The 14,844-nt window shown below is 36.3% G+C and overlaps 1 protein-coding gene across 2 annotated transcripts in view; it reads left to right on the top strand.

Annotated features, from left to right (window-relative positions):
* The window catches only part of LOC127623401 (partitioning defective 6 homolog alpha-like), a 38,280-nt gene extending 24,005 nt beyond the window's left edge, over positions 1 to 14,275 (top strand). Inside the window, exons 3-4 of one of the 2 annotated variants that reach the window (XM_052097857.1) lie at positions 10,191 to 11,082; positions 11,227 to 14,275. In XM_052097857.1, the coding sequence (XP_051953817.1) occupies positions 10,191 to 11,082; positions 11,227 to 11,251 (917 nt within the window). In that variant the 3' untranslated portion in view covers positions 11,252 to 14,275. Of the gene's footprint in view, positions 1 to 10,190 lie in introns of both variants that reach the window. The other variant, XM_052097858.1, reaches the window with a different exon arrangement.
* Positions 14,276 to 14,844: the final 569 nt, after the last annotated feature.

The raw sequence follows: 14,844 nt of genomic DNA, 5'->3' as shown, positions 1-14,844 counted from the left end.
TCATTTTTTACAAGTTATTTTTTCACTGAGCTTGGATTGCCTTTCCTGTGAAAGGCCAAAACAATGCTGCCTTAGAATTTGGTCAAGACGAGGTATCGTCTTAGTAGGCAGCATGATAAAGTTGTCTACCATTTGGAACAGCCTTTGTGTCGACCTATGATGCCATAAAGATGAGTAGGCAGCTTGCAGGTTTTGGAACAGAGCAATTGTCTCTCAATACAGCACCAATATCATATTAACACATAGTCATACACACAGCAGCCATTCACTGCTGATGAGAGCCAATTGCTCCACTGTCAGTGATATATGACAGGTAATAAATAACCTTTGAATGTGCAGCATAGGGTTGCAGTCAATAAGCTGTCCAGCCTTGCCATAACATCACATTATTAGGTGTTAACGCTGGGTAAATAAGCTACCCTATACTAGCAAAACACACTGCCTGGAGGTAGTATCACTGAGTCAATAAGCTATCCTGTTATACAATAATGTATTTCACCTAGGAACTGGAGAGGTTCTGAAATTAGCTTAAGAACCACCAAGATTTTGTTGAAGGGTTCATTGTACCTCAATGTTATTATCTTTAGTGGACATGAATGTACTCTTGACCTCATATATTCTCATGCACTCTTTTATTAGGAGCATTATTGAGTATGGTTAGTGCAAACATACTCAATTTAGCAAACATAGTGTGAGGATCATGTCATTGTCTAGTCTTGGTATTTCACTTTTATGATAGGATCCTGACACTCTGGTTGTTTTGTTGCGTTTTGCCTCTCATGTGTTTTCTCTACCCCGGCTGTTTCTGTTCTTTGTCTTTTTACCTGGCCCTGCCCCCTCGACAGGGCCGGCCCGTCCTACAGGCATTACAGGTGACAATTAAAACTATCAAAATCTATTTTATTTAGCTTTTTCTTATTTAGTGTAACTTTAATGGGTAACACGTTAACATTAGTTAACTACATTAGATAACATGAACTAACAATGAACAATACTTCATCATTTCTTCATATACTAATCCATTTATAAAATTAGTTATTACAATATGAACTAACATGAACAAGCAATAAACAATTGTATTTTTAGAATTTGACATTAGCCAAGATTAATAAATGCTGGAACATTGTATTGTACATTGTTAAAGATACCTAATGCAAACCTTATTGTAAAATGTTACCCAGTGATTATCATACTTGCAGTTTCCATGACTTCATTTATTTGAGAAAGGTGATCAGAATAAGGTGATTTTAAAGCACCTAAAATACACATATACCTTTATGCATGCATGTACATTTTAACCTAACATCTTATTGTTGGGAATAAAAACTATTGGAACAAGTTATTTGTCATCTACCAAGCTATATACAGTATAGTGCTGCTTTTTTAGTGGTTTCTATAAAAAGAAATCCTTGTGGTTTCTGTCTGATTGTGGTTTCTTGTCAGTCTGTTATTTGTATTTTGTTTTATGCCTTTTTTGCATTTTGGTTGGTTTTCCCTCTCATGGGGTTTGTTTCATGTCCTGTTTTGCCTGGACCATTGTATTTTTAGTTTTTATGTAATAAAACCTCTTATGTGTTTATTACCATCTGCGTTAGGGTTCTTCTGTTTCAACCCCTGGCACATAGACACTGGATTGGATTGTAACATGGACACAAACACACACACAAAAAAAAAGGGATTGGAATGAGACGAGGAAAGCATTATTTACATATAGTTAAGGTTATGGACATACCACACTAATCTTACAGTGAATTCGAAAACAATAGGTTGAGTTTTCTTTAGCTAAAATCAGTTAGTGCTTAACAAAATGCAAAACACTGCTCCCAGTGGCAGCAGCGGTAAGTGTTGTTGGGCATATGGGCATGTACAGTATGAGCTCCATTTTTGTTTTTTGTTTTTTTGGGTGAAATCTCCACACAGGGGTGCCAAATGAGAGCAATGAAGTGAGTTGTTTTAGCTGTACAGGCTGTAATACAGTGAAGAGGAATGCATATTTTATAAACTGTACCCCCCAACCCAAACCGCATAACTAAACCTAACCTCCGAATCACTCTCGTCACTGATTATACAAACATGATCACATCCTGGTTACAATGCAGGATCCAAACACGGGTCTCCCACTCTATTGACGCAATGCACTTCCAGTCACGCCACATGGGAAAGTAAACTCGCCGGAGCCAATGCCAAAATGTTTGATAGGCTTGATCAAATGCCGCTTGATGGCAAGTCGGCATAATGTGGCCGATCCGGTACTGGAGCTCTTAGAAACAACATGCCAAATTTGTGTAATCATGTTGGACATACAGTTGTTTGTATTTCATAATTAACCATGGACTGACAACATTTGTCCACAAACATTTCCTTTAAATAAATTGTTGGGTAGGAGGCTAGCTAGAATTTTATGCCTTCATTGTCAATCTAACGGTTATTAGAATGATGATTCGACTATTTGGACGATTATTGCAACGATTAATCTTTAGATCTTAACCGATTATTCAGTTTGTGCCCGACTTTAGAGATTGTATCAAACATGCTTTTAAATGATCAATTAAAAATACTACTAAATGACATTTACTGAATTAAATGGAAAAAATACTTGTTTAATTTAGTAAAAGATTCACTGCAAAAAATCCTATTGTTATCAAGTGTTTTGTTTTCCTTTCCATTTAAAATTGTCTAAAAATCCTTAAAACAAGATATATATAAAATATTTAGACCTTAAGAGAATGTTTCATGTACAGTAAGTGTATTTTGTATATAAATGTATTTTTTCGGTTATACTTCTGTGAGTGCAATAAAGACAAAATATACTTATATTCAAGATCTATTCTCTAAAAGCAAGACTAAATATTTCATATGCTGCTTCTCAGGTGAATGCATCTTTTTTTTTAAAGAATATTTTATCCTTTGTTTTTAATATTATATTCAATATTCTCAGATATAAAAAAAATTCTGGAGTATACCTGCTAAAGTAAATGTATGTTGTTTTAAAAGAGTTTTACATATTTATATTGGAAAACAAGCCAAAACAAATCCAAAACATATTTTGTTGCAGTGTATAATGGGGTGAAGACTACCCTCTCTCACATTTTTGTTCATTTCAATCCATCTTTTAACTCACAAAAAAAAAACTCTCTCGTATTAATAAAGCTGCATATTGCCAATTTTCTTCACAATAAGAAATGCACAGTGACATATATTATGATTCAATAAGTCGCGAGCCAATACGTTATAATCTAGCTGCAGCAAGCGTGCAGTCTCGAGGGATGAGCGTCCCCACTACAGTGTCTCTCATATATATTTAAAGCTATAACGCATTAAATATATCTGCACAAAAGAAGTAACGCTGGGGTGTTTCCTTTAAATTATTCCACAACGAGAGTGCTTCTGTATTTACTTTACTGTATTTTTGCATTATAATTCCCAAATAGCTTTGCGATCTACATCACCTGAAGCTGTTTGGAAGGGTTGCAGTGCAATGTTAAATGAGATCAAATGACTATTCGACAACTAACATTTTTGTCGATAATGTCGACTAATTGTTTCAGCCCTATTGGTCAGTCTGTATGGGAATAAAAGTTGTACAATGTCTTACAATTTCATACAGTTATTGGCTTGTTTCTTTCTAATAAATAAGTTTGCAGTTGTTCTTTTTGGAACTTTTTAGAACTTTTCTGTTGTGTTCAGTTTAGCTTATTAGATATAGGGTTTGGGTAAGGGGTTAAAGTTAGTAAATAAATGTTATAACATCATTCATTGGTTTGTTTCTTTTTCTCTACTGGTGTAAATTAGAGCTGCACAATTAATCTAAACCACGATATGACCTTGTGCGTTTATTAAACTGGAAGGGCTGCAATTTAAATTAAATAAATAAATATTCTGCTCCCTTCAAATTGTATTTGCACTGCTCTGTCCAGTCTATATTAAGTTGGTGTTTTCAGAGCGGTTCTGCACTCCCTCTCATGCTTCGAGTAACAGAAGTGCTCTGGTTCTGTTTGCTTACGTGCGCTAAATGCTTTATTTACACTAAACTGGCCCATCCTGTGTGAAGCGTTTTTTATTATTATCTGCGGTAGCAGCATCTTAGTCTCTGCAAGGCACAGGTATCATAATAATGTAGAATACAAGATGGGGTATAATTCAAACATCTTTATTAAATGATTTCTGAGCATTAAACTTCTCTTCCTCTAAGCCTACTAGTTTTTAAGGCCTAGAATAAAGAGTAACATTTATATTTTAAAATTATATTTTCTGTATACTTAATTATTCAATCAACCAACATTATATTTGACAGCAAAAACTAGGCAACAACTATGGTTTTACCAACAGGGAAATGTAGTTAAAAGTGACATTGAGCAGAAAGTTTACATATAACCAGTTTTGACAGAGCTGCTGATAAAAGTTAAATGATCAGCATAGATTGATGAGATGAAAAGAAAATTGGAGATCGGTATCGGATGTTAAAATCCTGATTGGAGCATCCCTAATATTCAAGTTGACTGTGTTTCTAAAACTAATGATGATGATTAGTGAGCTGAGATCCTGTCACAAAATGGACAAAAAGAGGTACACGATGGATGGTAACATTTGGATATGAAGAAGACTTTGTTTCACTGTTTACATATTTATTTGTTTGTGGTTGAACTGAAAAAAAGTCTCAGTTTGGTTCTTTTTAAGAGGGCTCAAGTGTGAAATCCCCAGTAGCCTTTCTGCAGTTGAACATGTGGAAAACATTACCATCATAATCACAGTATTTTTCCAAATAATCGCAATATGACTTTTTGTCCAAATCGTGCAGCCCAAGTGTAAATCTTTTCTTTCTAGATCTTTTCCAGATCAGTCAGTGCAGGCAGTAATACTCTCAAAAATCAGATTACTCGAGACACATAAGTAATGCAGTCATAAATAGATAAGCAATTAATTGTTTTGTCTACTGCATAAATGTACACGTGTTGTGAGATTAAATAAATTCAGTTTTTCGGGATTCAATTAACAGTATTCATTAAATAACTCCTAGCTATATAGACACTCTCACAGTGACTTTCATGAGGCTTACTGTAAAGTACATATCAATAGAGAAATAAAAGAGATGAAAATAAACAGTTAATTTAGTAGATTGTGATGACCAAGTCTTGGCTATTTTATTTACTTACGACACTGAAAACACTAACAAGTTGACGACTAAATTGATTGAGTAAACTCATTCCCTCAATTAAATTGTGTAATGGTGTCTCCAAAACTTGTGTAATTTAAGTCCACTTAACTTGGTGTTCATATGGAATGAACGTAACTATTTAAGTTAAGACATCTAGATTCAATAGACATAACTTAGATTTGATATTTGCATATTGTTGTTATTTAATATTTTTAGTTGAATTGACTCCAATTTAGATCACACAAAGGCACAGGTACAGCTCAAATAAAGAAGATTATTACAGATTCTAGGTCAGTCATGAAATAAACGTAATTATCCACTTAAATGCATATAAACCTGTACTTCAGTTGCACATGCACAAAGTAAACTAAAATATAATTAATAGGATCCAACTTGACCAAGGGGACACAGATCATTACACGAAATAACTATTTGCACCAAAACAATATAAATAATACTACAAAAACTCTATGAATTCTTAATAACATCTATGTAAATGCCACCATATGTTCCCTTTGACCAAGGAAACATGATAATTAAAAAGCATGGATATTCCCCAATTCCTTTTGTACTCAATTGTTTGAGTTATTAAGACTTTGAATCTTAAGGCTATATATTTTTAAGATAAATAAGTTCAAGAAACAGAGATATTTGAGTTATGAGCCCAAAACTTGACATTTCCAGTATTAAGAACACTTGATTTTACCAGTATTGACAACATTTTTACAAGAATTTACAGTGAGTTGAACATCTAGTCTGCAGACCCAGCTGTTTTGCACTGCCCTTCCCCAGTGTGCAGTGTCTGAGGGTGTAGTGGAAGTCGCTCTGTATCTGGGTAATCCTGAGAGCAACGTTCACAAAGCTCTGCTCAGTCTGTGCCCAGAGCCGGTTTGGATACATCTATGCATACACCTATGGTCTATGCATACACCTTTCTATACATTTACTTTGAGTTTGAATAATACAAATACATCCCCTTTTTCCTTTTCGTGCTGGCCAGTGCTGAGTGAGAGAGGAGTCTCACTCTGCCTTTGTCTGAACTTCATGTGGTTATTGGTAATACTAGCTTCTCTCTTTCAGACTAGCTTAATATGATAAGTGGCTGGGTAATGTTGTTACAATCATCAAGCCCAAAGCTGAAAATGCATCACAATCTGACTGAACCCAACTAAAACTCCCTTATAACACTGGAAAAGCAGTTTTGCTACAGTAATTCAAGGTTGCTGTGGTAACGGACTGGCTATAAGTGGGGGTCATTTGATTATTTGGCCGTATTTGTGGTTATATGACATTGACATTGATATTAATGGTTGTCTGTGATAGTTTGCCAAGGGGAGGTAGTGGGTTTTCAGTCTTGATCTAGACAATGGTGAATTCTTGCCTTGTCTGCATGTGTGTTGTGCGCGAGATATTGCTAAGAGGACAGTATCTCTTAATCAGCCTTGAGAGCTCAGTGCATTAGCTTCCGATCTCCAAGCAATACATCACGTCATTCCACTAAGTAGTAGGTATAGTGTTTACAAATTCCCAGACCTCATTTATACACAGCCACCCCCACAAAAATTTGCACTTCAACTGTGTCTTAACATATAGAACAGTTTTTAGGTCAGGGATTTAGTATATAGTATATATTTTTTTGTCTCCCTGTGTTAACAAGGATTGTTTTTGGACCTGCTATAGACCCTAGGGGCACCCCATTATCCCCATCTCTTACCAGCCTGTCTGGCTGGATCCCACCCTGCCTCCCACTCAACCTCCCTGGGTACCCCGTCTGCCCTGCCTCTCCTTCTCCAGCCTGTGAGCAAGTTTAATAACAGAGGCTCCCCTGCTCTCTGTGGGGGGGCAAACACTCAGACTAATGTAGGGAGACAGGCAGGGAGGCTATGTGTGTTGCATACTATATATGATACGTTTAAACTAATAGCCTTCATAAACACACCCACGCAGAGATGGTCACACACAATGGCCAATACTGTATGTACTTTGAAAGAATAGGGAAATATTTACATGCTTATTATACTAATGGAGTCCCCCTGAGTACAGTAATCACTACACATTTGTGGGCTTCCCCATCTCTATTGTATTTGCATGATGTAGTATGTCATCTTATGAGTGCAGGGGTCAGAGTTCACTAACCATCACCCCATCCACAGGCTGGCCCTGAGGTCTGATGATAATTAATTAGCTGTGAGCCACTGGAGCTGGTAATGTACAGTTTGTCCCTCTAAAGCAAACCTGGGCCTGTAGTCAAACAGGCTACTTAATATAATCCCCTCTCGTGAAATCTCTTCGAAAGATGCATGCTGGGCAGTTTGCTTGCAGATGGCACAGATGGTTTTGGAAGTCTTACTGAACCAAGAAATGTACTTTATACCAATATATGAGCCAGAGAGATTAATTAGCCGATATCTGGCCATTTTGAGATTAGCAATTAACTGAAGACAGGCCCAATTGGCAGATTAAGGGTGCTTTCACACTTGGTTCGTTTGCTTGGACCGAACCAGAGTTCATCTCCTCCCCCCTCCCCAGCTGGTCTTTGTTCACATCATATTTTTTGGGTCCAAACTGAGGTCAGTTTACGTCTCATTGTGAGTACAAGTGGCAGCTGTTTACCACTGTAACTAGGTAACAACTCAAGAAGACATCAGCTTTGCTGTGTTATTGAAGTATTCATCTCTGGATGTACAGTACAAACAACACTTTACATGCACAGAACGACTGTTGTGTTTGTCTCCCGCGAATGCATTGAATGTGCAATGATGTGATAAATATTAGCATTTGTCTGCCAATAGCCAGACTTTTTGCATGGCAAAAGATGTGAAGAATGTGAGCTGCTTTCTGAAGAGGATTTATTTGGACATAAGCAGGTTTTAAAAATGCATTATACCACTATAATTGTGATCGGGATCCTGCAAAGACACCAAATATGTCATCACTAGTGGTTTAATTCAGCGATTTGGTACAATTGTTCGGCTAACTGTATGCTATCAGGCCTATTAATGCATGAATATTTGACAAATAAATGGATATTAAATATTGATTTGAGATTCAATTATTTATGATGAAACTAGCACAGCTATGTAGAAAACTGATTGACTGGGATAATGGTCAATTATACTTTTTAGCAGTCATTATACAAATATTTAAGCAAAGAATTCTGTGATTGCCCTATCAAGTTATCAGAAAAAGCAGTTTAGTAAGCAACGACATTGTTTTTATTGTAATGTCCAGGCTCCTTCTGTTTGTCTAACCTTGCTTTGGCATCAAGCCTATTTTTTGGTTTATTATTAGGCTATATATTAAGGGAACACTGCAGACAACTCATTTACATACAGTTTAATGTTAGTCAGCAGACTGAGGGGAAGGTGTTGATGACTTCCTGCTATTTCCACTCCCAGCAGGCTTTGCTCACTTAATCACAAAAAGACCTCTCCATGAAGACTCGCACTCAAATGCCCTGCTGCCGTTTAAAAATAACCAAAAACATTCTCTCATTTCTGTGACGCATGTTACCTCCCACCAGATTCCAGTCAAGGGCTTTGTGTTCTCTTTTACTTGCCCCTACCTGCTAAAAGGCAAAGGCAAAAACAAGCCACGTTTTTGCCTTTTTCTAGTCTGACACATCAGCTGTGATAGGATGTTTGGGTCTTTTGAATAGTGAATATCATTTGCAGTGAGAGGTACTTTGATTAATCTGACTGTAATCTGATTCATGACCCTTGACCTTTTGCAAGTGCCTGGGACAGATTTATTACAATGCCTGTTTGTTCATCCATCCATCCATCCATCCATCCTTGTCACTCCATTTTATTATGATTAAGTCTCTTCTATACTTTTTTTCTGATCTTTTGGCTCAATATAAACATTCAGATATCAATGTCATTTTAAGTTTCTGTGGAGTTATAAAGAGGAGAACTGTCTTGTTTATGACAGGAGGAATTGGATGTAAGGAGATGAAAGCAGATTTAATGTCTGTTTAATGTCTTTTTCCTTAGCACATCTTAAATAACTGTGATTTGAAAAGCTTAACTTTCAGTTTGGGGCAGTGTTTTTGGAGAGGGGCTGGGGGACGCTTATCCAAGATTTCTTAAAAATGAGGAAAATCGCAAGCAATTTATCATACAGGAGCCAACAATATTTCACAATGCTGCATCATCGAGTTTTGAGAGGAAGCCACAGTAGTAAAAAAGCTGTAGGTTTTTATAAAATTAGAGAGATTATTTACATAGAAATTCCTGCTTATATTTAATTATTAATTCAAGGAATATTTCACCCAAAAATGAAAATTCTCTCAACATTTACTTCACTCATGTAGTCCCAAATTTCAGAAGAGCACAAGAGAAATTTTGAATGTCACATTTGCCGATTTCCATATATAATGGAAGTCGATAGGGACTCATTTTAATGCCTTATAAAGGACCTAAAAGTATCATCAAATTTTATTTTAGAGTGAAAATCTTGACTTGACTAAAATTAGTCACTATCAACTGCCAATGTATTGAAATCAGCGAACAGAAGATCCTTGGGAAATTCCTCCTTTTGAAGAAGAAAGTTATAGGAGTTTGGAACAACCTAATGGTGATTGAATGATGATAGAATTTCTATTTTTTTTGGTGAACTATCCCTTTAAAGGAACATTACAGGTTCAATACAAGTTAAGATCAATCTACAGCATTTGTGACATAATGGTGATTACAACAAAAATAGTTGCAGCTTAAAAGGTTATAATCGAGGTTACAGTGAGGCACTTTCAATGGAAGTGATTGGGGCCCATTTCTGGTGGTTATAAAGGCAGAAATGTGAAGCTTATAAATTTAATAAAAACACTTACTAAAAGTTGTACAACTGGAAATAACACAGAAAAGCTTAGTTTTTATCACACTATAATTGGTCTTGTGGTTATACTTGTGAAACAGTGAATATTTTAACATTAACAGGTGGAGGTCGTAAATACAAAGACAGTAAAGTTTCTGTTGTTATGTTTACTTTGTATTTATAGCCAATTTCACTAATTTCTCTGTCTTTCTCTGTGTAGATGTGGATGACCCCATACCCTTCCCCACAGGGTCTCTTCAGAGAAGAAAAAAGGGCCTAGCAGGTCTGCGTCAATCCCAACAGAAGTCTAAACCGGCGCTGCTCATCGGCCTTCCACAGGATTTCCGGCAGATCTCTTCTATCATCGATGTGGACATCTTGCCCGATACACATCTTCGTGTCCGTTTGCACAAGGATGGCACCCACAAACCCCTGGGCTTTTACATCCGTGATGGCGTCAGCGTTCGCATTACAGCCCAAGGGGTAGAGAAGGTTCCGGGCGTTTTCATCTCACGCCTCGTGAAGGGCGGTTTGGCCGAGAGCACAGGATTACTGGGAGTTAACGATGAGATTCTTGAGGTGAATGGTATCGATGTGGCAGGGAAGTCACTGGACCAGGTGACTGATATGATGGTTGCAAACAGCCACAACCTCATTGTTACAGTGAAACCTGTCAATCAGCGCAACAGCACCATGGATCGCGCAAGTAAAACCTCAGCCGGCAACAGTTCTGCTGGCACGGGAGGGTCCGCCCTCTCTCATGACTCCGCCCCCAGTCCCGCCTCACACAATCCCAGCCCATACAGCAACAGCAACAGTGTGGCTGAGGGGGATAGTGATGACGATACTGATCTCATCATAGAAAACGACAATTTGCTTACATACATTCCACACCGCATGTCTAATGGAAACGTCAGCCATGGTAACGCCCTGTCGTCGGGCTCATTTACACACAGGCCTCTCCCGCAAAGTGTTTCCTTGCCCAGTAGCAGCTCTTTGTCAGACAGCAAGGCCTCTTTAAGCTCCCTAACCACACCGACACACAATGGCAGCCTCACCAAGACGAGTAGCAGCCAAGAAAGCATGAGAGAGGATGGAAACTTCATTACATTGTGAGCAAGTGCGCTACAGTATGCTTTACACTACATCGTCTGATCTTGAGAGTAGGACTTGTTATGACACGTTTATGCACATTTGTAAGAACATGAAGGACTATTATATTATTATTATTAACTATAATTTTTTTGCCATTACAGTCACAAAACAACAAACTGTTCATAATAATCTCTGTGAATGAGGACCTTCAACCCAGAATCACACATGTTGCACAATCTAGCTGGGTGCAGTTTAAGGGTGCAGTACACACTCTGAGGGGCCCCAGCATGTGGCTGTCATCATATGGAAGTGCCTTACGGCTCTCCACTCCTTGCGCCTTAGTTTTTTTATTATTATTATTATTATTTTTGTCTGTTGCCAGGACATATACATCTCACCTGTGAAACTCTATTTATGGTACTTCATTGGACAGTCGATCAGCTCACAAACACTGCGAATATTGTGCGCTAGCTACTACTTGGATGCCTGACATTAACGCTTGCACATCTCAGAGGGCGTGAGAAAAATGAATCGCCTCTGTGAAAGTGCTGTGCCTCTTACTGTGGATTCATCTCACTTTTTATGATGCCTCTTGCAATGATGACGGTAATGATTAAAACTGATAATGTTGATGAGGTGCAGAAAAATAGAAGTGTAAAATCTGATCTAATCAGTGTTGATTATGTTAGATTACTCATCTCGCCTGATACTAATACATATATTGCCCACAGTGTTTATTACTCAAGATGGCCCAAGAAATCTGCTCTACATGTTGATTTTTAAGTGTTTGTGAATCATGTTTTCATAACACTTTACAATGAGGTTCCAATAGTTAACATGAACTAACGATGAACAATCATTTTACAGCATTTATTAATCTTTGTTAATGTTAATTTAAACATTAACTAATACTTTTCTTTTTTTTTTAACAAAAGTTGTATTTGTTAATATTAGTTAATGCATTATGAACTAACAATGAACAACTGTATTGTTATTAACTAGTATTAACTACAATTTAATAAATGCTGTAAAAACTATTTCGTTCACAGTTTGTTAATGATACTTAACGCATTAACTAATATTAACAAATGGAACCTTATTGTAAAGTGTTACCCATGTTTTTAATATCTATAAACTCTATGTGTCTATCATGAGTCTGATATGGTCTGTACCTGAGACAGAAAGGAAGTGTAGCATTAAGACGACCCCGCCTTTGTAAACTGGCCTTCCAGATATGCCAATATTGAAACATGTTTTCACTTTCAGCTTGTTCAGATGCTAATCATCTTAACACTCACGAGTTCCTTTGATTTTTGCATTAACATAATTATGATTTCATAAAAAGCACACATAGTTTGAAAATATTGGCTGTTTGCATACACACGGATGGTTTAAAATGAGTGGCCTTCTTTTTTGGTCTGTTCCCTTTCTCCTATAGTGTTGCATTAAGATTGTAACATGGTTTGAACCATTGGATTAATGTTCTAATTTTTCCTGCCTCTGTTTTTGATTTTAGTTTTTTCAATCCAGAAAAATAGTAATCTATATATTTAACTGGCACCAGTGTGGTGTAATTTCAGAAAGACTTCACCTCTCGTTGATTCAGTCTGTCTATTCTCCTGTGTGCTCTGTTTTTCTGTGAGAGAAAAAAAAATAGGAAATTCCTTTCATGTTTGGAAAGGCCAGAATTCTGCACATTGGGACCTTTTTCAACACAGTCCACTCCTGATGGCCAAAGCTGTGAGGCTTTCTTAGCCACGGTGAGTGTGTGCGTATGTGTGTGCTCAGTCATATTTTTTTAAGTATAATCTTTCAGAAACAGTACTACGGTAGACACCGTCAGATTCCGAGCCAAATATTGGCTTCTTTAATGTCTAACAGACTTGAGCACTGAGCAGCCTGTTTTCCTGTTACGGTTTCCAAGGTGAATCCTTGTTTAGACTTTGGAGATACTTGCTGCAGGACTTCAAACCATGTGTGATCGATGGTGGAAAAACTTCGAAAGACAAAAAATACCCCTTACTGTGGATCTGTTAAATGGTTTCATTGCAGTTGATTCTTATCAACTGGGCTGAACAACCATGATTATACATGGAGTAAATCAAATTAAGAAGATAGTTACTAATATATTTTATTTTTTGGTAGTACTTTATAATAAGGTTGTATACATTAACATTTATTTAATGCAACAAAAACTTTACAGCATTTAATAATCTCGATTCATGTTAATTTCTACATATGCTATTGCATTTAACATTAAAAGTTGTTAACCTTAACATTATGTATTAGAGCTAACAATGAACAATAGTATATTTTAAAATGAACATTAACCTAGATTATTAATTTTGTACAAATATTGTTCATGATACCTAATGCATTAATAAGTATGTCAACATGTTGAGCCATATTGTAGTGCTGCCAGATTTTCTTTTCCACCATCCTGAATGTTTGGAAGGACATATAGAGTTTGAAATATGTGTTTAGAAGCAGGTGACCGCAAAATCAATCAGGAGGCCAGTATTTAAATATCATAATTGATAGGTGTGATTCAAGGTTTAGGCTCATCTGCTGTGCATTATCTGGTTTAACTTGATCAGTATAACAAATTAGGTGTTATTTTGCCACAATTTAAATTTATCAAGGTAGCCTTTGGTCTGGACTTGCAGATAGTGTCCCATTGCTTTTGGTTTTAACAGCAACACTGTCAGGAGGACAAGTCAAAGAGAGTTATTTAATAGGCTACGTATAGCAAGGGACAAATAGAAACGTGAATCGTCAAGTTGTTTTGGTGACTATATTTAATATCTGTTTTATTGTTCTGTGGAGGGAGTAGAGCGAGATGTGCTGGTCTGGATATGCTGAGAGAAATTGAAGAGATCTTTGGCATATAAAGTCTTTTGAACTAGTACACACTGTTGAACAGCACACTTTCAGAGCACCAATAATACCACATGAGCATTATTTTTATTATGTATAAAAAGAAATATGAAACAAACACTTTTGTATACTAGGAGCCCTTTTTATTAAAAAAAAAGAGCATTTTATATATGTGTAAAATATGGAAAGTATTTTTCTTATTCTTGTACTTTTGTATGTATATTAGAATTCTGGAGAGGTTTCTATTTCTTTTCAGTATCAAAAACAAAACTCAAATCTTTAGAAGCTCGTGTTTTTATTATAATCAAATGGGTCAATGTGTACAATACTGTGAATGTTGTATGATGATTAAAAAATGTTCTATTAAGATAATAAAAGTATTCAAATTGATTTCAGTAATCTTTTTTTTTTTTATGGGGTTCAATAAATGTAAACAACTCCATCTCCACCCCTTTCATAATTATTATGACACATTTCTGCATGTTGGTGGACTTTAAATTACACCATTTATTTAACAAAATAATTTAACCCTTTTCTCCAGTAACAAGGAAACGTTATTTATTTGAAATGAAATGGCTGATCCGTGTCATGTATGTCAAAGGATCTGCTGCCATCTGCTGGGGGGACATGAAAAAAGATTACAATTTCATGGCAATGGCCAATATATTTTAAAGAGGGCCTCTTTAAAATAAATCTACCATTTATTTAGTAAATATCATTGAATAAACTCAGAAATGTGTTAAAATTAGTATTTATTTATAAATTAAATGCTTAAGCTCTGTGGCAGTGTTAGAATCTTATCAATTCATTTATCTGTGTGTTCTGCCTTTTTCTCTGTTTTATATTCCCAATCATTTCCTTATGAATTTCAATAGACAAATTCGACAGTGAACAGTATGAGT

This window comes from Xyrauchen texanus, chromosome 29 (assembly GCF_025860055.1).
Source record: "Xyrauchen texanus isolate HMW12.3.18 chromosome 29, RBS_HiC_50CHRs, whole genome shotgun sequence".
In the NCBI taxonomy this organism is placed as follows: Eukaryota; Metazoa; Chordata; class Actinopteri; order Cypriniformes; family Catostomidae; genus Xyrauchen; species Xyrauchen texanus.
The sequence above is the reverse complement of the archived record's forward strand: the minus strand, read 5'-3'. Positions and strand labels throughout refer to the sequence as shown.